This window comes from Filicampus tigris, chromosome 11, assembly GCF_054856515.1.
Source record: "Filicampus tigris isolate MCC_2025a chromosome 11, RoL_Ftig_1.0, whole genome shotgun sequence".
NCBI lineage: Eukaryota > Metazoa > Chordata > Actinopteri > Syngnathiformes > Syngnathidae > Filicampus > Filicampus tigris.
The window spans coordinates 20,939,743-20,963,604 of NC_141227.1; the positions used below are offsets into that span (position 1 = coordinate 20,939,743).

A 23,862-nucleotide genomic window follows, 5' to 3' on the forward strand; every position below is an offset into this window, starting at 1 on the left:
TAGGGAAACACTGGTTTCGAGAATTCATTCCAAAATGCTGGAAAAAAGGAACACAAATTAGTATTATGGTGACATTAAGCACTTTTTCAGTGGCGCCCATGTTTCAGCGTAGCCAATCTCATTATTTCCCATTCGAAAGGCAACCTTCCCCAGCCCGCTTTAATGGTTGGTGTCTTTTCAGCAATCCGGTTATTCACGGGTTCCTCTTGTGTGACCATATATAAGGAGAGAAAGATGTTTTTACTCCTCGGAGACGCACCGCAGATAGGCAAGTCTCCCGCGATACATGTTTGTGGTGTGAGTGGATTGGCCGTATTATGCTAATCATTGCTTGCTTTGTTATGCTCAACCAGATATCTTTGATTTTATTACAGCGCCACAAAATGGAGCGCAGTTCCTTCAACAGCACTGCATTTAATGCATGCAAGGCCATTTTATTGAGCTGTGCTACACTGTGATGCAATTTGTTAAGAATCTTAAGTTGCTTCATTTTCTTTTGTGTACAATGGCGGTGCTGCTTTAATTTTATTTCCATATTTCCTTCTAAGAAATATCTTCCTCTGGCTTAGGTAGGCCACCATACATGTCAACTTGTACGCTTTTTGATCATTTCAAATTGTGTACGCCGTATAACAATTTTTGTACGGGAATTCTTTTTTTTAATTTTCATAAAACTCATTTTTTGTTAGACCGATCTCGTCTTGCCCATTTCGGCTCTAATCCGGAGCGTCTGTTAACGATTCCGACTGCAAACTTCGGCCGATTTTCACAAGCAAAATCCCCCCGCCCCCCCCGTTGAGCGATAAATATTGTCTACGATTCTATATAGAAATATCCGTTCCGTTCCCCCCCACCTCTCCCGCTGAGCGATAAATACTGTTTAAGTTTATATACAGAAATGTACGGGCAAATTACGACTTTTGTAAGATTCAGCGCAGCCCGGGTTTGACAGGTATGAGGCCACTAAAATTTCATCGCACGGGTCTTGAATGATGTGATGGTGCTTTAATTCATTGAGGTGCAGTTGAACGTTTTAACAATGTTCTTAACACAAGTAGTAAAGAGGAGTTTTTTCAATTTGTCGGTATTCTGGTGTTTTTTTCCCTCCGAAAAACTATTTCATTTATTGTTGCTTCTGGGGATATTATAGTCTGTTAACTCATTCAAAGTTTTACAACAGCTACTGAAAGGCGTATGGATGAGCCTTGTCATTCCATTTTATGCCCATTCGTTCCATTTTATAATCGCGATATTGTTTTGTTTTAAGTTTTGCCATAGCGAGTGGTTTATTGAAGCCTAAATTAGGACTAAACACGAAACATAACAAAAACCAAACAAAGCAGCAACAACAACAGAAACTCAAAGGAACAGTACAAGGAAAATCAACTGCGACCATTCCCTTGCTGCAATGCTTAATAGCCAAAATGTTCTGAAAAAGACATTTCCAAAATTCAAATCAAATCATCATTGTGGCAAAGGCTATTGTTATGTTGCCATAGCAACAGTTGCTTTTCATGATGTATCAAGCATGCACACATGTTTACACCCTATCTGACGTTGGCTCACCAGTTAGCATTTTGCAGTTAGTATGTTGTCTCTAGGTTTCTATGTAATTTCCTATCAATAAAGAGTTTGTCTATGAACACTCAAGGATGACTTTTTCATGATAGGGTTCAGTAGCCTGCATCTTCTCAGGATCTCAGATGAGAACTGGTCACTATGGCGAAGTTGGATCCTATTAGCTCGCCGGCCTTTTTTTGTGATGGAAAGTAGCATCTTGAAGTACGTGAGCTTTGTTAAAATGTGACGGGAGTGCCGTTTCTCAGCTTTGGTCTTCCCAATATGGTGAACTCTGTTGTAATGAATACCTTCAGGGTGTCCTTCATGGCTAACCAGATGAGCCGTTCCAACTTTTGGTAAGTTTCCTTGTCTTCTTCACCTAGCATGTGAGTTATGTTGTCCCTCAGAGTTCAACATGACATTTCTGCGAAATCTTCTTCCGTGTAAGTGTTGCTCTGCAACTCTTGAATTTGAGAATAAATAATTCATAGTTTGCCAGTAGAGTCAGAAATTCAGTGATTTTTGTCGTTGTTGTGAATTAATACAGAATTTTAAGTAAATATAATGTATTGCTTGGATGTAACAAAAAGGGAACATGTTAATTACTGTTGATAATGTCAAGTGTTCATGTCCGGAACTTTTATTTCTTGTGTCGCTACACTGCAAGTTTGGAGTGAGGGACATTAACTGCGCATGTCTGTCCACATGTTCATGCCAATGCTACTGTTCGTGCTACGAAGTTAAACTTACGTCAAAAGGACACTAATGAAGACAAAAGAAATTCCTTTGTGGATTACTGGACATTCACCTCTTTTCACGGCAAGCGGCCAACGAGTTCTCACGGCGTGCGCAAGCCGTGTGATGGCGTGTACAAGGCGCGTGCAGTGTGCAAGTCATGACCACGGCAGAGGATGCGAAAGCAATAGACGCTCGTTCCCAAGAACCGCCTGTGTCACTTTTGTTGTGGAGGGAGCTACATTCCGTTTGATTTTTTTTTTTTTTCTGGAATTTGGATGGAGTTGAAGAGTTGTAGAACTTCTGTGATGTCATTAAGTATTTCAACACTGTCCGTTAAATTTTCATGATTGAATAGTTCGAGACTGCAGGCGTCGATCAAAGACTCCAAGTCTTCTTAGATTCATCCACAGATTCCGGTTTGGCATATACTTACATGAAAAGAGTTTAGCAGCATTGTAGGGAAGATTGGCACACAGTTCTCCTCTAGACAGAAGTGGAACAATGCTAATGATGGCAAGTGTTGCTTTGCTAGTCTTCTTGCTTAAGAGCTAATGTTAGCAAGGAAAATAAGTTAAAAAAAACATAATTTAAAATGTGACTAAGTGATATATGTGTGCAAAATTACACAAAATGTTTGTTTGCTGTTGTGTGCTACTTCTAAACTAGCAACACTATTGAGCCAAGTAGTAGCTAACGAACTAGCATGGAGAAGGGGGCTCTGCTTACTTGAAACTTGACACAATTCATTCCTTGGACAATAAGGGCATAAAACGTAAAAAGTAAAATAATGAAATATTTTCTTTAGCTCAGTGTTGTAGATTTTCAGATACTTGGTCCATTTACATCCATGCTAATATTTAAATGCGAAACTAGCCGGCCAAAATTGGACATCAACAAGTTGCTTTGTCATTTTGCCCCGTCATGTTCTTGTCCCTTTACACCCACGCACACTCTCACAGGTACTTTGTTTTTTAATTCCAATTCCTCAAACTCCGTGAGACAGACACATTTCCCTCCATTTCACTCCGCCTCATATTTTCTACCCCCGTTGACCTCAATCTGTCCTCTTGTCACTCGCGTCCTCCACTCGCTCATCGCCTTGTCTTTTTTTCCCCCTCATCGTCCGCCGTCCAGCCATTTTCGGCTCATTTCCATCCTACTATCCTCCGTCTTTGTTTGTCCCTCATTTTCTCCCGACAGATAAAGGCCGAGGTGGCCTTTGTGTCAGCCGGGCTGCCCAGTTTTAGCTCCTGAGAGGCCGATGAATGCACCGCCGCGAAAGACGTAATTAGTAATGATCCCTGAGCTCTGATACCTTTTTGAGAGTTCCTCAACTTGAAGCATGATAAATGCTGTGCGTGCTTTGATTTTTCAGGATGCTTAAAGGGGACATGTGATTTTTCACAAATCAAAGGCTCCCAGGTGTCCTCATAGCATATTTTGTGAAAGATTTTCATTGTTGCAATTGTTTGAAGGTTTACAATTACGGTAAGATTTGTGTTAGCCTTGCACTCTATATTAGTATTAAGTTAGCCGACTTTTATTAGACAAATATTGTTTTGTTGAATGTTTTGGGGTTTTTGGATACACAATTCCGTTTTGTTTCGTCTGAATTGATCATTATCATGACAACTGGTCTCTGACCGTCACTTGGAAATGGCTTATCTTTTCCTATCCAGCTGCCAAGTCATGGGCGTAGAACTCAGTGTGGGGACAGTATTATGTAAATTAGCTTCACTGTTACGTTAAAACCCATCAAAATTCAGAACAGCTCGCTCACAGACACATTTTCAGAAATAGGCAGCTGACGAAAGACTCACCTGGTTGTTAAATTTCACACTTTACGGGTGGGCAGGCACTCCAAAGACCAACTATTTATATAGAAGTGATTAAAAAGTCATTTTTTTCATAATATATCCCCTTTACATAATAGGCTGTTCCATCAACCAACCTCTGCCTTCATATCAATAAAATGAACGCTACCTTTTACGCTTCTTAAGCTACAAAACATTGCGACAAAAAAAAAAAAAAAGGTCTGTGTCTGCTGCACATATACTTTAAGGTTGCTGGGAAAGTGTTTGCCTGAGAGGGACTTTTCAATCTGGTTAAGTCAACAGAATCGAGTGACTTTGAGATACTGTAAGGCTTTCTTTTCAATTTCTCTCCCTTCACACTCCTTGTTGAGTTCAGTTCAGGCTACACTGTTTGATCTCTTTTTGAACTTTGATTACCTTCACCAAGCACCTTCAGACTCCGCCATAGTGCAATACATGTATCCTTTTTTGTGTGTGTGTGTGCCTGAGTCTGTAGGTGAAAACGTGTCTGTGTTTACTCTACAGAAACATAGCCCTTGACATTCTGAAATAAAACACAAATGCAGTGTTCTCTGCTCTTTGTGGGGGTTAGCGACCAAGCCATGCTCAGAATAGCGAAAATCCGTGAGGAATTGACGCCCCCCCCCCCCCCCCCCCAAAAAAGGTTTGTAATTGCCTTTAGATGCCACAAGATGAAGGCAAAGCACTATTTTCCAATCAGACAGGGCAATGTCCTGGCGGAAAAGAGCTCCTCCCCTCACATCAACATAGTTCCTTGGCATCAATATACCACAAGATGGTGCCAGTGTCATACTTTTATATTAAACAGGGCTTTGAGCACAAAGTAATGGAGGATAGGTCTGAAAAAAAATCAAAATCCACGAATAGGTGATCAGTGGATCGCAAATATGCGGGAAATAATGTATTGCATTTTCTCAGATAATGTCCTCCATTGTAATAGACAGATCAACGCAATTAATCTCCCCAAATAGATGAGAAGTCAAAACAAAAACAAAACAATGAAAATCACGAAATTGATAAATGTGACAGAAAAAAAAATATGGACATTGAAAAACACAATATATTATTAAATATTTAAAAAAAAAAAAAAATTGTCAATGGAAACTGCCAATAGTGGCAATATCAGTTTGTTTTCAGTGCCTAAGTTTTGTCAGTTTTCTGGCTCCACATATTTTAAAAATAATAGTGCTTATTGTGAAGGAATCTTAAATGTTGAATATAAAAATGTGTTTGTAATGATAACAAAAGCCCCTAACTGGTAACTTTGACAATTAAATAAAAAAGTTGGTTTGTAAAAATTGTATACATCATTTTTAATGTTGTTGGCACTTAAATGATTAAAACAAAGTAACAATGATCCTCTATCATCTTCACTGTAGCCGAACGTCTGCTTTAGAAAGTGAGCGTGGGAGGTGTGCGTTAAAAAAAAAAAAAATGTAATAATGGCTTCTTAATCTACAGTTTTCTGCACTCAGATTATTGAAGCAAAGTAACAACTGACATCTTTTGCCTTCATCATTTGCGCTCATCTGACGTGTGAAGAATACTTAGATTCATTTTTTTTCAAAGCCAAACATCATCATGAAGTCAGTGTCAATATTTAACTCCTGACACTTGAGTCAAGCCGCAGTCTGTGCCACTCGGGCTGGTTTCACCTTTTTGCATCATTCCAGCCGGGGAATTTCGGAAATGACTCCCAATTCCAACATTTAGGGCTCTGAGTTCCAACCACTGCGCTGCGGCACATTAGAGTACCGTGAGAGGTGGGAAATCAGCCAACGTCGCTCAATCGGCACAAAAATTGTTGTTGATTTACTACAAATAGTTTATTTTTGTTCATCTGTCTATGCTGATACACCGAGTAAATAAACTCCGTTTTTCTCTCAGCGGCATCCTGGAGTGCAATGTATTGCATGCGGAGGTTTGTTTCCATTTTCAGCAACCTTTTATTCAGGTTGTGTTCAGGTTCAGTGACAGTTTTGTTGAAGGGGGTAAAAAATGAATTGAAATCTGATTTTTGGGGGGATAAAAATCTGAGATAGGTGGTCCCCAGAAAACATGGTCCAGGTGTGTGACATGTAAGCCCAAAAATGAACTTGGGGCAAAACCGGTTAAAAATGATATGTGCTTTAAATCAACCCTTCTTGCAGTGTCCTATGAATAAATAAAGATAGTTGATTACTAGTTTACTCAGCCCTTTGTTTGCAAGGCGTTGTTGAATGTCGTGAAACTGTTGTTTCATATTGGTTACATCATACCAAACACTGAGCACTCAAGTACCAAATTATTCTAAACTCATTATTTTTTACAATTGAACACCTTCACTACGTACATGCAAGGTATTAAGTTGAAACACTGACACAAATGAACATTTATACGGTGGAAATTACCTCTGCGTACAGAAACCGTGGCCATCGTATACGGTCATTACATTTGAGAATCACGCGGGTACCACAACTTATTAGCTGTTCACTTCGTAACCAGCAGGTAGTCGCGATGGCTATTTTTTTACGGCTCAAACTACATTCACACGCAAACAACAGCACAAATCTCAGCAATGTTGTTTATTTTATCTCGGCATTATATGTGCAGCGTTTACAGTGAAACGTGGCGATTGCTTTTAAAAGGAAAAAAAAAAAGGGTTAACTTTCAAAGTGGGTCACTAGTCGCTGCCAAAGGCGGACCACGTTTTTTAATTTTAACTTCATATTGCCCAGCCCGATTTTCCGCCTCCGCGCGCTCGCTCCACCCCCTGACTCTCTCAACCAATCACATTCAGACAGCTTCACGTCCCCCGCAGACAGTCGGAATTTATACACTGTAAAAAAACAAACTCAACATTTCAATCCGCGTTTTAGCCCCAAAAAACTACAAGTTGTGTTGAACTTTAACACCAATTCACCTAGCAACTGCAGGGTTACTAGAACAATGATTTTCCTTCAGTCGCTCTGTGTGAGCCGGTAACAAAGCTGCAGTCCGCAATCTGTTGCCCGCTGTTCGTAGACCAGTCAAATAATACAGCTGAATCAGTGTAGCCCCGCGAGTCCTCCATTCATTAGCTTCACGTAGCGGCTCCTGCGCGTCGACAAGTTGATTGATCACCCGAGCAGGAGTGCAAGCCCAAAAAAACTGTCATATCCTCCAAGCGTAATTAGCGGTTAAGAGACCGCGCCACGCGCACGTACCGTTTCTTTCACGCCGACCGGACTCAATTAGACAATACCAGAATGCAGATGAATGGCCCGCCTCTCGCGTTGCCATCGCGGACCTCTTTCATTTCCGCAGCTGCATCGGGCCGGATGCAATGCTCGAGGGTGACGTTGAAGGAGCAGGCCGAGCCTTTCCCGCTTTTCACAGTCGCGTTGACGTCGTTCAAGGCTTCTTATGAGTGCCACGAGTGGGGAGTTTGGAACGGACCACTTCCTGGATGAGGAAACGCTGAAGGTTGTTTATGTCCAATTTGGGCATTTAGTTCAACGCCATCTATTTTTACGGCTCTTCTCTGCTTCAAAAGTTTGCTTTGACAAGAAAATGGGTGAACTAGTTTGTGCGTGCTAATGAAACTAATTTAGGAGGACCGCCGTGCCAGTTGCGATGCCACAGTCAACTGCTAGCACAGCATACCAAAGCACAGCGCTTTTGTTAGCGTTACAAGACAGGGAATTGAATCCTAAAAAGTGTTTTCATTTGGTGCTGATTTTAAAATAAATGGCATTCAATTTTTATTTATTTATTTATTTTTTAAAGGTTGCCATTTCTTGATGTTTTTATTTTCAAAGGAGTTAGTACGATGGTTCGATGGACTTGAAGTGCAAAACACAGCAGCAAATAAAAAAATCACAAAAACAAATAACTAAACATCATTTGGAATGATTTTACTCAGAACGATTTTTTGGAGGGGTTTGTGGTTGCGGTTAGGTTTTTTAAAAAACATGTTTTTTTTTTTTAGTTTTTTGTTTTTGTCATTTTTGATGTTGTGTTTTTGATATGTTTTTGTGTTTTGGCTTTTGTTGTGTTTAGTTATTAGGGCCTGAGCACCGAATGCTGCAAGGACCCAATTGTTTTGGTAGAAATTCTTTTTCTCCGTAATAACTTGCATTTTTGAAGAACTAAGCATGAAAAAAAACTCTCCAAACTTTGCACACACATCGGACCTGGTTTGCTGTTGTGTTTTGCACTTCAGGGCCACTGTAAGTTAGGGATAAAAAGTTAGTGATGTTAGGCTTGTAGATGACAAAAACCCTTAAACATAATTTGACCATCTGTAAAGTTAATTGTGTTAGCAAGTTAATTTCAGTGTAGCGTAACATGAATGTCCGGTTGACGTGGTTGTTAATAATGATTCAGCCGATATTTGCTCTTTAAAATCTGCAGCAATCGTTCTACAAATTTGTTTTTGTATTAATATTTCACAAACACATACGATAATGACATTCAAAAATTTCCCCCTACAAAGAAATTGGTGGAAAAGAAAGGGTGATTTTGTAAAATGACTAAATACTAAACGACTAGTTATTGTAAAACAGTCGAGTGTTCTGCCTGTAATTCATATTTTAATGTTGTGAGCGTTTAGGAAGATATTGAATTCATTATATGTATTCTTTTAATTAAACGGTCAATTAATTGGTTTTTGGAATTTTATTCTAGCAAAAATCTGAATCGGCATTGGCCTAAAAAAAAAAAACAAAAAACAATTTCGGCCAGGCCCTAATAACGACAGCGCCTTTAAAATCAATGTAATGGTGTCCTCAGACGTTTGCACAGTACAGCTTCCTGCAGGATACAAGTGATCCGACTTTTGATTGTATTCTACATTATATATTGTCCTCACCTTCTAGCTCTGCTTTTGCAACTGTGCGTCCTCCTCCAGCCTTTATTCCCTCCGCCTACATTAAGTGAAAAACAACAACCGGCGGTATTCTTGTCATCTCCAGCACCGGCTTCTTCTCAGCTCATTAATATCACATCATTCTTTTGCTCCTTTTTTGTGTTCCCGCTCACTTTATGCTTCTATTTGTACCCAAGCCATAATTCTAGGAACATGGCACTTCTTTGATCAGAAGGAATTACACGTCCTAAAATTGTGGTTTTGTGTCATAAATTAGCCAGCAAAGTTTGGACTCACTGGCTTTTTCGCAAGAATATTATTTCACTTGAGCCGATGCTGCTATAAATATCTTTGTATGGGTTTATTGGGTTTTAGGAAGATGGCTCTTTACGGTGTTGATTCTTGGGGCTGTTTGCGGTTTCTTAAAGCAACAATCTGGAGCAGCATCTTGTTGCCAAGGCAACCGTGGGTCATCTTTAATCAGTTTCACCAGTTGCATTAGTATCAGTGTCTGTGATGCTTTTGCTGTTGTTTGTAGTTAGTATGTGCATTCATTAGCTTTTAGTTCCTTGTGAAAGTCGTTTGGTTTGTTGTTTTGACTATATACACCTTGAATGTTCTGAACTCCCGTTTCCATGCCAGAAGGTCTGCGTGGATGTTGGTCGACATGCATTTTGACTCAGTTGCGGCCAGACTCTTAAAAATCAATTGTTTATTTTTGTAGCCTTTATTAACACCTTTAAAAAAGTCAATTATTGCGGGCGAGCACTCAAGCACATAAAACAAAGTTTTTCTTATTTACTGCTTTAAATTGGTATTTTTCTACACCCTAATTTTTTGGTATGTTTTAAGATGTCGTCATTCTTCGCGTGACAAAATCAATCCTGTGATTTTCTGCTCGAAAAAGGGACACCGTTTTTTTTTTTTTTTTTTTTTTTTTTTTTTTAAAGGAGCGCTTACTTTCATGCGTGTGAATAAACAGCAATTTCTACCATCTTTCATCTATCAAAGACAGCAGATGGTGATTTCTCTGAAGCCTTTCCAGCCTATGCTGAATAGATCTCGTGTCTGACCAAAAGAGATTGCAATGCTTGCCTTTCGGCTCATTTCAGCAAACCCTTCAAACTGTCACAAAGAAGGTGATTTAAGGGTTTTCTTGTGAGGTCACAAACTTGAGGCGCATTGTGCCGCTCGCGTATAGTAAGCCGACGGCAATGGCCCCATTCATCGCCGGGACAAAAAACAAATGTCCTACATGATATGCTATCAGTTCCTTTGTGACTCGGCTCGATTGGGATAAAATTGACTAATCCGGGTGGCGACGGGAGGTCCAGCAGAATGACTGGTCAGCATGTACACTTTGTTATCCTCTGCGGGATTTCTATTCCCCAGCATCCTGTTGCTTGATGATCACGAGCCCCCCTTCCATAGCAAAACAACAGGGGAAGGGGGGAGCACATTCTGACCCCTCAGCGTTATGGCCTCAGTGTGAACCACTCGGGATGAATTTAATGTGCTTTTCTCACAGATTAATTTGACTGTTTAACCCTTTAGGGGACTATATGGTAGCTAAAGTGCGGTGCAAATTCTATTTTGTAAGATGTACTTTGAGGTAGTAGCACACGGTGGTTTCTCACAGCCATCCATCATCCATCCGTCTTTCATAGCGCTCGTCCTCATTCTACAGTGCACCTTATAAACAAAAGTTACTGATGAAAAAAAAAAAAAAAAACAACAATTAACTCAATTATTGTGAGCGAATTCTGATTAATGATAATGACACATTCTGTATATTAAAAACCCATAAATAAATAAAAGTATACTAAAACCGCAATCAGTAAAATAATGTATACATTATAATAATAAAAAAAAAAATTACATTATATTTGACCAGTCTCACTAAAGTAAGGAAAGCCTTGAATATTTTAATAAAAATACAAAACATAACGCGATTGTAATGCACTAAAAGTATTGATGAAAAAAACGATCACTGGTGTCAGGTCAAAACCTCATGAGTCACATTTTGGAGATTTTCATGTTTTTAAAAAAAAAATGATAATACTGGACAGTCCAGACAGTCCACACGCGTGGCTGTTTTATTTACACATTACCGACCAATCTAAAGTGTTGAAAAAGGCTTGTTCTCTTTCATGATGCAATTTTAATGATCGAACAAACTTTCCATTGTTGGGGTCTCCTGACAGCGATATATACTGTAGGTGGGCATCCCGTTTTTTTTTTTTTGTTCTTTTTTTTTTTTTTTTGAAGGACTGATTGATGGACCAATGGACTTTTGACGGACTAACTGACAAACTATATATATATATATATATATATATATATATATATATATATATATATATATATATATATATATATATATATAGTATTCAAACAGTAAATCATCTCATCAATACTTGTATGCAGCAAGAAAACTAAAGTACTAAAGTACCATCCAAATGATTCAGCTGAGAACGAGCAAGCAGTCACTCGTGTTGCTTATACTGCGAGATATTTTTAGCACCAGTGAGAGATAAAGTCAACCCAAAAGACAGCGGCTCTCCGGAAGGCCTCCACAATCCCACAATTGGCGCAGGGGACGTAGGTGCGTCCCAATGTCCCGCTATGTGGCGCGCTATACTGCGTGCATTCAAATGATCCATCACAGACAAAAGCCCACATCCTCAAGGGTGGGGTTGAAAGATGGCATGCTGAGACACATCCAGCGTGGCGGGGGGGGGAAAACAAAACAAAATATGTAATGACATTCATTTAAACATGCCGAATTTTATGCATTCTTAATTCCATGCCTGTACATTGCACTGTCCCGCTCTGTATTTGACTTTGGGCCACACGTCCAAAGCTGCGGGGTTACTCGTCCCTCAGATGTGCTGGCCAGTGGAGGTGTTTATTTGCCTGTGGTGCTATTTGCATAAGATTTGAATAACTCTTTCCGACGAGAGGTGAGCTGGAAGCTTCTGTACCCAACGCTGTCATAAAGCGGGCCTTGTGAGATGCTAAAAAAAATAAAAATAATAATACATTAAACCAAGAGCCAAACCTGCCTGCATTTAATGAACTTCAGCTGCATTCATCAAATTCAATGCGGCCATTCACAGCAAGCATTCCAGCAATGTCCAAAAACTGGCATCCTCCTCTGACTTGAATAATTAACGGCATGCTTCTACACAGGAAATTAATAGTTTTGTGCATGACGATGTGAAAATACGCTAGCGTTTATCTTCGCATGGATCCAAAGCCAAGTCCGCGTTATTACATCCTTGCTTGCTTGAGTCGTGTCCTTTTCAAAAGGTCGACAATTATCCGACGATGCTGGGGATCCATTCCGGTTAAAGCAAACGGTGACAAATGTTTCCTCTTCACGGCTGTTCAACACCCTCCTCAAATGTTTACCTGACACTGACCTGAAAAGTGGTACAGTAGAAGCCTTTTAAAACGACTTTCCCAGTGAATTGTCAGAGACCTAAAGATAGGATGAGAATGTATCCGCCTGTCCTATAAATATAAAGCTAAATAGCTTATAAATAAGCTAGAATTTGCAACTGGAGCATGGACAGTGCCAGTTGGGAGAAAACAAAGAGAAGATTGGGTTACTTTTACCCAAGGTTGGGTTAATTATTTTGACTTTTGACCACAAGTGTAATATTTGATCTCAAAGTTAACTAGTTGTGCCTTTTAGAAATAGCATGTTCTTAGTATTTGAAGGGGACTTGTACCGTTAAGGGTCCTCACAATGACCATGACCTTTTCCATCTATCAACCTTCTCTTAGGTCTAGGTTAAGTACTTCCTCCATGAGAGAAAATGTATGTATTGTCTTAAAGGGGCATTCGCTGATTTCCCGCACGCTGGACTCTGTTCTATAGTCAATTCACAGCCCCTGGTTGTCATGGTAATGAAAGCCAAATTTGCCATTGGCCCTCCCGTATATGGGATTCAGTGTACAGTTGCTAACTTGCATGAGACTTCTAACTTCTGAAAGGCAAGAAATAAGTTATCGTGTTTTAGATCCTGAAAAAAAAAAAAACGTTTTTAAAAGAAAGTGTCAAAAGCAGCACCTTTGTACCGCTAAAAGTACAATAATGCCATTTCTTTTGGGGGTGTAAGGAGCTGTGACGATGATCTGTTCAAAGTAGCGATGAGGCGTTTTTAGTTTTACTTTCACTCCATTAAAGCATCGACCGGGCTGCACTCCAGTCAGTTCGTTGACGATTTAACACCAAACCTGAGCCGTAGCGTCGACATGATTAAATCGGCAAGAATGCCGCCAAATCGGTTGGAATGCGTCAAATCAATCCTTGTTGAAAACGACGGCGTTTAAAAGGAGTAGTTAAATTCAGCAAGACCGCGTTAACATCCTCGCCTTGACCTCGTCCTGCCCTGCAGCCAAATGCATCGGTGCCGCTAAGCGATCATGTTCACATGCGGGGTAGTAAAGCCAATCGGCTGAAAAGCCACGACTCGCACAGCAGGAGGCTCTCAGCTCATGTTTGTCGCATCCCTGCGGACATTTCTTTTCGAGCCCCATTAAACTAATCTTGATGCTTAAACTTCCCAGATCTTGGGAAGGATATCAATCATTTTTCCTCAGAGACAGACAACGATGTTCTCACACCATCCGTCATTTCACTTGACAGACCAAACCCTGATGGATGACGAACAATTGCAACGTTTGGATCGGTTTGCCCTCTGCTGTGTTATTACGAGACGATGCACTTTTGTTTGTTTGTTTCTGGAAAAACTCAAATGCTCTGATGGACAGTTTGAGTCCGTTTTCAAAATCCTGATCCAGATTCCCTTTTTGGAACAAGAGCATAACTGAAAATTCTGGGATTGGATGTGGATGTAATTTGATGCATTTTATGTATGAAATACATTTTTGAATTCAATCTTCCATCCGGATCACTATCTCGATTATCGATCCTAATCTTGAATCTCTTTTTGTAACCCTAACATAAGAGGCTGAGGACACATTTGAATGAACTTTGTTGTGCATTTTCGGTATGACCAAAGAACTCGGTGGTTTTGCTGGATTAATCAAGATCTGGATCCAGGTCCTGGATGTCTTTTGGTAATCCTGAGTCAAAATGTTTCATTGAAAATAGATAAGTAGTGGAGCTTTAATATGCCAGAAGGACAAATGGACAAACTTAGATACGACCAAATTCTGCCCTGATATCTGAGACCACTTTACACTCTATCTAAAAGATTTTGTGTAGCTTTATGCCATAGGAGAATCGATGAACTCTAACTTTTCATCTTTAACTACAGATTTCCAATCACATGAAGTGACATGAGCGTAGCTCAAAAAGTTTCAAATGGATTTGGATGCAGTTGGGTGTGTGGCTTCAGTACGGCTGAAGAAAAATCAATCTTCATTCCTGATCTGAATCAGTATCCAAATCCAGATTCACATCCTCAATTTCTTAATAATGTATGGTGTAAAACGTTAATGGATTTGGATTAACTTTGACGTGTAGCGTCTGTATGACCAATGGAAAAATTGATTAACTCTCTATCCTGAGCTGGATCAGTATCCTTAGTCTGGACTAGATTTGAGCTCCATTTGTACTGTAACTCAAAAAAATTATAATGATGGATGAAAATTAGGGTCTATAGTTAGTATGACCAAAGGATACATTTGTTACTCATTGATTCTGATTTGGATCTGTGTCCTGAGTCAGAACCACATTCTTGAATCCCTTCACTGTAACTCTAAAAGTTGGGGTTGAAATTTTGAGAAGACTAGATTTGGTTTAAATTTCTGTTGTAGTTTCCATATGGGATAAAATGATTACACTTTGATCCCGATCAGGGTTAATATCCAAATTCTGGATTCAGATCTATTCACAGATGTTTTAAAGCTCAACCCGCTTAGACTGCGAAAACATTTTGAAATCTGGATTTGGATGAAATTTGGTATGTAGCTTTGAATGACCCAAAACTGACCTGACTCATTTTTGTTAATAATATACCTGTGAATGTTTTTTATTTGTCCAGGTCATTGTATTCTCAAGGTATTAAATCGATCACAATTTCTATTTCGATTGATCTTAATATAGATTTAGAATTACGGTTCCAGGCAAACTTCAGAATGGTTCAAATGTTTATCAGGTTATCCTCGAGAGCAAATGAATGACTTGCAGCAATTGCCCAATAACTTGGCCTCATTTATCGCAGCATTCTGATGTTCTAACAGAGCTTTTTTTTATTTTTTTAATTATTATTATGGTCCTGCCCATTTCCATTAAATTGAAGCGTGAAAACTAATTTTCCAATTGCTATTCATCGCATGACGTAACCCTTCCGCATCCCTTTGGGGATAAACAGCTGAGACTATCACATGCTTAAAGCTCAATCGATTCTCAAAGGCTGACCTCTAAAAATTAAACCTCACAGTGGGTTTTCTTCATATTCTTTTTTGTGAAATAACGTCAGAAACTTGCTCACGGGGGACCACGTGAATGCTTTCAGTATCTCCTGAAAGAAACGGCGTGTGAAGTCATCTATATGATACTTGACTAAAACGTGTTGAGAGGGCGCCCAAGGCAGACTACAAACCATCGTTTCCATAATTGCGGACGTGAGTGTGTAGAAAATGTGTCGCCATCAGTGTTGCAACAGTTGCCTTGAAAAAGTAATCTAGTTACCTTACTGATTACTTGATTTTAAAAGTTAGATTACCAGTTACTTAATTAATTACTTTCAGCAGACGCCGACAACATAACTCGACAAAAATGGCAACTAGTTTTACGAGTACTTTATTGGAAATGCCTTTTTAACACAAATGTTTAAGGATATTTTCAAAATAAATAAAATAGACAGCCCATTTGATTTGATTGTATTTATATTTAAAAAAAATTTTTAAACACCAACCAAGATAACACTTTCTCGACAGCACGGAGGGTTCAACCAACCATAATATTTTCATCTTTAGCCGACACAAAGTGAAACTGACTTTCCAGCTAGTAACACGTTAGATTACTAGTTACTCAAAAATATTGCTCATCATTCAGTAACTTGTTACTTAGTAACGCGTCACCTGCTTCACGGGTCACCATAAGCAAAAAAATATATTGTTGTCTTGCGTTTGGCTCTACACAGCTGTAATTAAGATAAATTCGATTGCCTGTGGTGTTGATGATTTTATATTAAAACTCCCACAGTGAATAGTCACTTTCATAAAAGATTTATAAAAACAGCACTGAAGGCCATTTTATAGCATAGAAAACCTGTTGCTACATGAGTGCAAAAGTTTGTTTTTTTTCCCCTGTATGACTTGGACACAAAACAGAAGACAAATGAGTGCAATCAAAACAGCAGGGTGCTGGACCAAAATATAGTTACACATTCAAAGAGGTGACGACTGCCTCTCTTGTGAACACAAAGACATGGAAAATGCTCTGTTTTTTCCCCTTCAGTTTTTCTAACAAGAACAAGCAATCAAAACACTTTCCCGCAGAGCTTGCCTCGAAATATTTTCTTCGACTTTGCGCTTCTTGAATCATTGCAGTCGTTTAAAATCCCGCCGGTACTCCGTGTTTCCACAACAGCGTGCGTCCTCTGTGAGTCCTGTCTAAAGGCGGAGGAAAATTGTGTGGATCGAGTGTCTCTTCGTGAGGTTTTAGTGTCGAGGCTTCGTGGTAATTGGAGTATATTACTTTAATAAGCACTTGCTCGCCAATGACTATCAAGAGATGAGGGTCTTGAAGAAAGAATACTCAGCGCTAACTTATGGTAATTGCTCAAGCGAGTGGTAGCATTATGTTATTGAGGCTTCTTACGTACTTACTCATTAAGTACAAGTCGCAAAAGACTAATTACCAGTGGTGGTATTTGACGTTAAGGTACAAAATGTACACTGCTGTGATCTTTGACTCCAGTCGTCTTTCCCAGGAAAACAAAGGTATTCCATAAAAGTTTAAAGAAGACGCGCAAACTGGAATTGTATTCTCTCTTTGACGTAAAAAAAGTTTCCTCGAGTGGTTGAAGGTTGAAGAAATTGAAAGAAGAAACCCCTTTTTAAAGAGGGGAACTATCAATTTCAAAGCCGGAACAGGAGACAACAGATTTAACCGCCTTTGCCATTTTATACAGAACCCATCGAAGAAAGGCAGGACATTGATGCAACTGTGTGTGCTTTCACACCACAGCATTCAGCAACCAGATAATGTGAGGAATAAAATTATTGCCGGGCATAGACAATTGCTGTCGACGGGGGCGAACAAGTGTGTGAAACTTCACACCCCTGTCCTGGCGTTGTACCGTGCCTTTTCTTTACAGGCATTGCCCTGGCTCTGATATACCTTCAAGGGCCTGGTTGTGTGTGTGTGTGTGTTTGTTTTAAACTAGTTATTAAGCATCAACCGGTATGTAGAAAAGTGATATTGCGTTTATATTTTAGTCTCCACTGCAAACACAGTGCCTCGTGTTACTCAAAGAACATTTGTTATTCTCACAAGTTTTAACTATTACATCAGGTTTGAGATCTAGTACAAACAGGTATTAATTTAACAATTCAGCAGTGCCTTCAGATACAAGTGACCCAAATTAGAAGTTTTTCAAGATGCAAGCCAAAATGCGCTCAACTCGGCTCACTTCACTACAAGCAGCAGTTCAGTGTAGTGAACAAATCTTCCCCTAAAGAGGCTTCAAATTGTTAAATGTCACTCCTTGTTAAATTTTACTGTCAAACTAAACATAAAACAAAGGGAATTACATGTTGTGTTCTTAAAACAACTAGATAATTTTGACTTAAAATGTGCTAGCTTAATGCTAACACTTTAAGGACCGGATATACAGTATCAAATTGTTAAATGTCACTCCTTGTTAAATTTTACTGTCAAACTAAACATAAAACAAAGGGAATTACATGTTGTGTTCTTAAATCAACTACATAATTTTGACTTAAAATGTGCTAGCTTAATGCTAACACTTTAAGGACCGGATATACAGTATCAAATTGTTAAATGTCACTCCTTGTTAAATTTTACTGTCAAACTAAACATAAAACAAAGGGAATTACATGTTGTGTTCTTAAATCAACTACATAATTTTGACTTAAAATGTGCTAGCTTAATGCTAACACTTTAAGGACCGGATATACAGTATCAAATTGTTAAATGTCACTCCTTGTTAAATTTTACTGTCAAACTAAACATAAAACAAAGGGAATTACATGTTGTGTTCTTAAATCAACTACATAATTTTGACTTAAAATATGCTATCTTAATGCTAACACTTTCAGGACCGGATATACAGTGTCAAGGCACCTCTGTATGTGCATCACTGCGGTTTTATTAGAAACATCTCTCAGTATGTTGTACTGCAGTTCTACTTTACTGCAAACATCAACAACTCTAATATACTGCTAAATGATTACCACTGCGACAGTGTCAGTCAACCAGTATGGAGCGGTATGGCGTCCGTCTCGCTGGCATTGCTGCCAGCTTTTTGACTTGGTAGAAGCTTAGCGGCAGCCCACACTGGAAGTCCCGCACCACAAAATAATCTTCTTTTTCTAGCTCAGTGAGCCAAGAGCCTTCTGGCTGGATGCCCTCAAAAATGAAGTACAAACCCTCACACAGCGATCATTTCTTCCACACACACACATGCACACTGTCAGTTCCATCAGTCCGATTTTGCCGTTCACTCTGTGAGCGCAGCACACCTGGGCTGAAATGTGCAATTCAAAACAGCAGTGCGCTTCACAGCCTTTCATGTTTTGCAGACGGGAAAGTGGAGGTGACGAAGGAGAGCCTGAAGCTGTGTACCATGGGCCCCGGGAAGGTGTTTGGGGAGCTGGCCATTCTCTACAACTGCACCAGGACCGCCACTGTCAAAAGTGAGTCTCCGTAGACACCTGGATGGCAAATCAAACATCCACAATGCTGCGATGTACAATGTGTCCTTGTGGCTGGACAGATAAAGATGGAAAACAATGGCGAGGCAGACAAAAGCACTCAAGAAATCCACTATAGTCCAAATGATCTCTTAAAAATCGGGGGCTTTGAACATTCCGTGGAACTACTGATGCCTTTAATAGATTAAAGCCAGATTTTTACACTGCATGGTTCAAGTGACACAATTCTGGTGATTTTCTCTCCCATCGGCACAGTTGGGATATGAGTCATGGCAGCGTAAATGTATGACAACAAAAAAAAACCCCACATGGAATAGTTATCTTCAGATCAGAATCAGGCTTCTTCCGAATGGATAAAAAAAAAAATCTATGATACAGGTACAGGAATTGGGAGTCTGTCAAGGTGAGTTCAGCCTAAACGCACAGATATGAAAATGCGTTCCAGGCTGCAATAAGGTGGAAATCTGGGAGATCTAGAGACCATATAAAATCATTTTTCAGAAATGTCACCTTTCCCATGCACTTTAAACACATTCAAAATGACAATAAACTTCCACTGACTGGAACACGCTTTTTAAAGTATTCCCTAGTAACTGTTTTTACGAATCCGAGGCAAATAGTGCTTGCTTGAAGCTATTTGTCACTCTCAGTTGAGGTTTACTGTTAAAGTTAGACATGAAACAAAAGAGAATTAACCAGTTGGATATTTAAACACCAAAATGTTCAACCAAAACCAGACTATTTTTTTTGGAATGAAAGTCTGCTAGCTTAAGGCTAACATAGACCAGCATATATTAGCATGGTGATTATGTTAACTATAAAGCTTCAAGTAAATGTTACTCAAACATACACAGAGCATCAACACATACAAACAGAGCATACTACAATCCTCACAGGCCGTATATTGGACCTGCAACGTAAATTCAGACAAAGTCATGCATTTCTACGCTCACTTGTTGCAAGGAAGGGAGTTAATCAGGCTCACTTCCATCCTCCCTGACGGCCAATGATAAAATTTGCATGCGTCACTCACTCCCACGGAGTTGTTTGAATGGCAAATTAGGGGCTTACTGTGCTGAGCCCCTGGACAGAGAGATGAAAGCAACGGGGAGTCAGACGGATGGAAATTTGTCCCAAAAAAAAGAGGACTACAGTTTAAGGACTACTATATGGATTATTAGAGTTACTGATGTACCAAGTGCAGGAATATGCAACTGCTGGACTGCGACCACACTCCGAGAGGCCCCTGATTTAATAAAAGAAAACCCAAAACATTTCCAAATTGAAATTTTACATTTGACAAACTTTACAAACTATCTGCATGGTATTTAGTAGTAGTAGCACACACACACACACACACACACACACACTACTCATCTACGTCATCGCTTCTACTTGTAAATTCAAATAATCGACGTAATTTTTTCTCTCTGAATGTGACAATTTGATCAATCGCAAGCTGCTTGTAATGATGAAATTTCCAGCGATCCGCCATGTACGTGGCTTTGCGCATTCCATTGAGACAAGACAATCTCATTCAAAAGAAACCCATTGTTGCCATCTGATGGCCAAAGTTACTGTGTATTTATTTATTTATTTATTTTGACTTTCCCATCTTAATGATCAAACCAGAGCTGGCCAAGACTTTTCTACACCCGTTCTAAAAAAAAAAAAAAAACGTAGTTGACGACAATTGTCATCGCCGACCGCTCCGCGTTCCCCAACGGAGCTCAAAGAACGAATATGTTGGATTGTATGACATTTTTTAAATGTCGATTGTAATTGTATTTAATGCAGTGTTTCTTTCGCATACCACTAGTAATACTCGTGTCATACTTTTACAATCATTGCTTTAAATTGTCTGTAGGTGTGAATATGAGTGCGAATGTTTGTCTTTATTAGCTCTGCGATTGGCTGGCAACCAGTCCAGCGTGTACCCACAGTCAGCTGTGATAGGCTCCAGATCACCCAATTCCCTAAAGGAGACAAACACCAAACAAAAGGGATGTCCGGATTTAAAAAAAATAAATTTTTATGTGGCAGTATAATCACAATGGGCATTGTTGGCTTGGCTGTGACGACACGTGATCCATCTCTGATCCACCAAGTTTTGCACTTTTTCTGTGCGAGACCCCATTTTGGAACCCTCCGCTCTCCCCAGTTCCAGCGCCACAGCATGTATGACGGCGAGAAGGTGGTCTGCCAGACGAGCCGTTTGAATATTTAGCGAAAGTAGTGCGGAGTGAGCACAGATGGCTGAGAACAAGTGTGTTATAAGAGTGTGTCAGGATGAGGAATACGTGTTTATGGGAAGGCAGGAAACGGGGAAATGGCTGGAAATGCGTTCCTGCACTCGGGATAATAAATCCACCAAAGGTGATATAAGGTCCGCTGGCTTCAACCGCACACCCAGAATAGACTGGATGACGACACGTTCACGGGTGTGTAATTGCCGCGCCGCCATGGAATGACGGCAGAATTCCTTGGTACCTTAATAAATCAATGCCGAGCGCGTGTGGGAATCACTTTATAATTGGATCCTGCGGGATTTGATCGCGCCAAATGAGGGATTTCTTTCCACTTGGGTCATCATTATTAATCAAATCCTGCCCTAACCCTCCTGTATAAATATTCGGACGCTATAAACCGAATAGATAATATGTTTATCCGTGTCTCTTTGGTCATGTGTAAGACTGTTTCGATTTGATTGTATAATGTACTGTAAATATACTGTATATACAACGCCATTTATAGTAGTTATTGCCTCTTCTGTGCCATTATTGGACTCTCGGTTGAGCAACTTTTATGGTGCATATACAACATCATTACTAACCGGAGGATACCCGGTGGCATATATATAAGTCGATGACCACAGATTTTTAAATATTGTTGAGATTGTGCGGCTTCTTGCCTGTTCGATTGCAAAGCATTTTAAGAGTGAAAAGTAAATCAATTCAAATTAAGTACGCACCGTGTAAGTAGAGTTTGTAATTGTTTTTCATATTTTAATAATGGAGACGCTTGTAACCTCCTCGACGTCGCTGAAAGCAATCAACCCTTCTGTTTCAGTCGACCTTATTACAGAAACCTGATTGTTTTGCTTTTGTGGACCGTAGTGGAAAAGCTTGGTCTCCATGCAACACGGATACGAAACAGTTCTCAGAAGCAGTGCGTATACAACTAAACATTAGTTGACTTTAGGGTGACTTCAAGAAACAAATAAGGAAGATAAATTATGGAATGTCCTCCAGTCGCCAACTTATTGCAACCCAAGTGTGTCAATCAACAGCGCCTCGTGTAGTGTACTCCAAGACACCACTACTTTGCCTTTCCCTCTGTGTGGCCTACAGTAAATATAAATAAATGCATGAGGGCTGGTTGGGTGAGGGGGTGTAGGGGGGGCTTCCCGAGGCCAAAGAGGGTCCAGTGGAGGTGTGATGGCGTCCACTTGATGCGAGCTCCTCGCTGACCCCTTTCAAATCGCATGATCCAATGCACTGACCAGCCAACCTGACGCTTCTCCTCCTTCTATGCTGCCGCTGCTATGGCAACAGGTACCCATATGGGGGGTGGGGGGGTAGTGAGGGTCTTACGTACTCTTCCCATTCCAGTTCCCATGGGGGAGATGGTGTCTCTTCCTTTTAGCGCCTGTGAGGTCCCAATCGATGGGATGCAGGAATGCAGGAATGAATGTACCAATGAATTCGTTTGGTCTATCGGAGTGCAAATGAAAATTACATTTGTGTGTGGTCTTGAAGGGGGCGGGGGGGATAAGAGGGGCATTGCATTTGCCCCAAAAAAGCGCTTTAATTGGATCTTTGGTTCAATTTTAATTCCCACCTACGAGCATCATTGCGTCCAAAGACAATGAAGAGATATGAATCTTTTCTATTAAAATGTGAAAATCGACTTATTAACACGAGAGAGGTTCCGCGGAAAACAATTTAGCATTCAAACTGTGAACGAAGCTTTTTTTTTTTTTCTCGTATGAAAATAAAACTCGGGCATCACGGTGCGTGAGTGGTTAGCACGTCCTGCCTCAAATTTCTGAAGTTCTGCCTTTGAATCTTGTCTTCTCGCATTTACATGTTCTCACATGATCTCTCTACATGTGTGGATGGGAATGGTTGTTTCAATGCAAAACCGACTAAATTAAAATGAGTCATAATTTCATTAATTCAAACAAAATTAAGAGACAATAGAAAAGGCAAATTCCACTTGGCAGGACTCCTTCAAATAAGCAAACATAGCTAACCTCAAAATCCCCCACCAATGTCTGACGCGTTTCAGATCCACTCACAAAAGGTACAAATCTGCAATATTTTTTTTTTTGCTTTTACCCCTCACTCTTTAAACACATCTAAACATCTCTTGTTTTCGCTTTCTAAATTGCGCAGTTCTGCAATTAAGAGAAGCAAGCGGTTCATTTGTCACTCAGTTTATGTTGACTGTAAAACTGGTACATAAAATGAAAGCGAATTCAACATTGTATATTTGAACACCAAAATGTTCAACCAAACCATATAACAAAAGTCGTTTGGCTCAATGCTACCATTTAATACGTAACAGTGTAGGGTAATTGAAATTAGCATAGTTGTTTGGGTAATTATTCAAGCTATCCAAGAATCAGTGGTGGCTCGAAGCTTTCACTGAATCTTCAGACTCAAATCAGAACAAATCTTACAATAACATGCCATTCACTTTATTCCGACAACAACTGCACACTGCTGCCACATTTACTTAAAAAAATACAAACTATGCCGCCATTTTTTTTAAGCCTTTGTTTATGGCTGAAGCCATTTAGACTTTCTGCGCACTTGCACATTTGTATTTCGTTCTGGCAGTCATGGATCACGGATGCAAATCGCTATAGCCGTCCACCAAGATCCCTTCGGAAGGAGCCGTCCGTTAAGCGCTACAGCCCAAGCAGGAGAGCAGCTGTTGCTGGAGTGGGACAGTAGCCACAAAAGAATGAATGAGACAAAGTTGATCCAACACAGCCTGGCAGATGATGAGATC

General features: G+C 39.9%; 1 protein-coding gene across 2 annotated transcripts in view; it reads left to right on the forward strand.

The window, feature by feature from the left end:
• Window positions 1–23,862, forward strand: part of LOC147140106 (cGMP-dependent protein kinase 1) — a 100,592-nt gene that overhangs the window by 33,068 nt on the left and 43,662 nt on the right. For both annotated transcript variants that reach the window (XM_086045157.1, XM_086045156.1), the window contains exon 3: window positions 18,712–18,825. In XM_086045157.1, coding sequence (XP_085901283.1) covers window positions 18,712–18,825 — 114 coding nt within the window. The remainder of the gene's footprint in view (window positions 1–18,711; window positions 18,826–23,862) is intronic.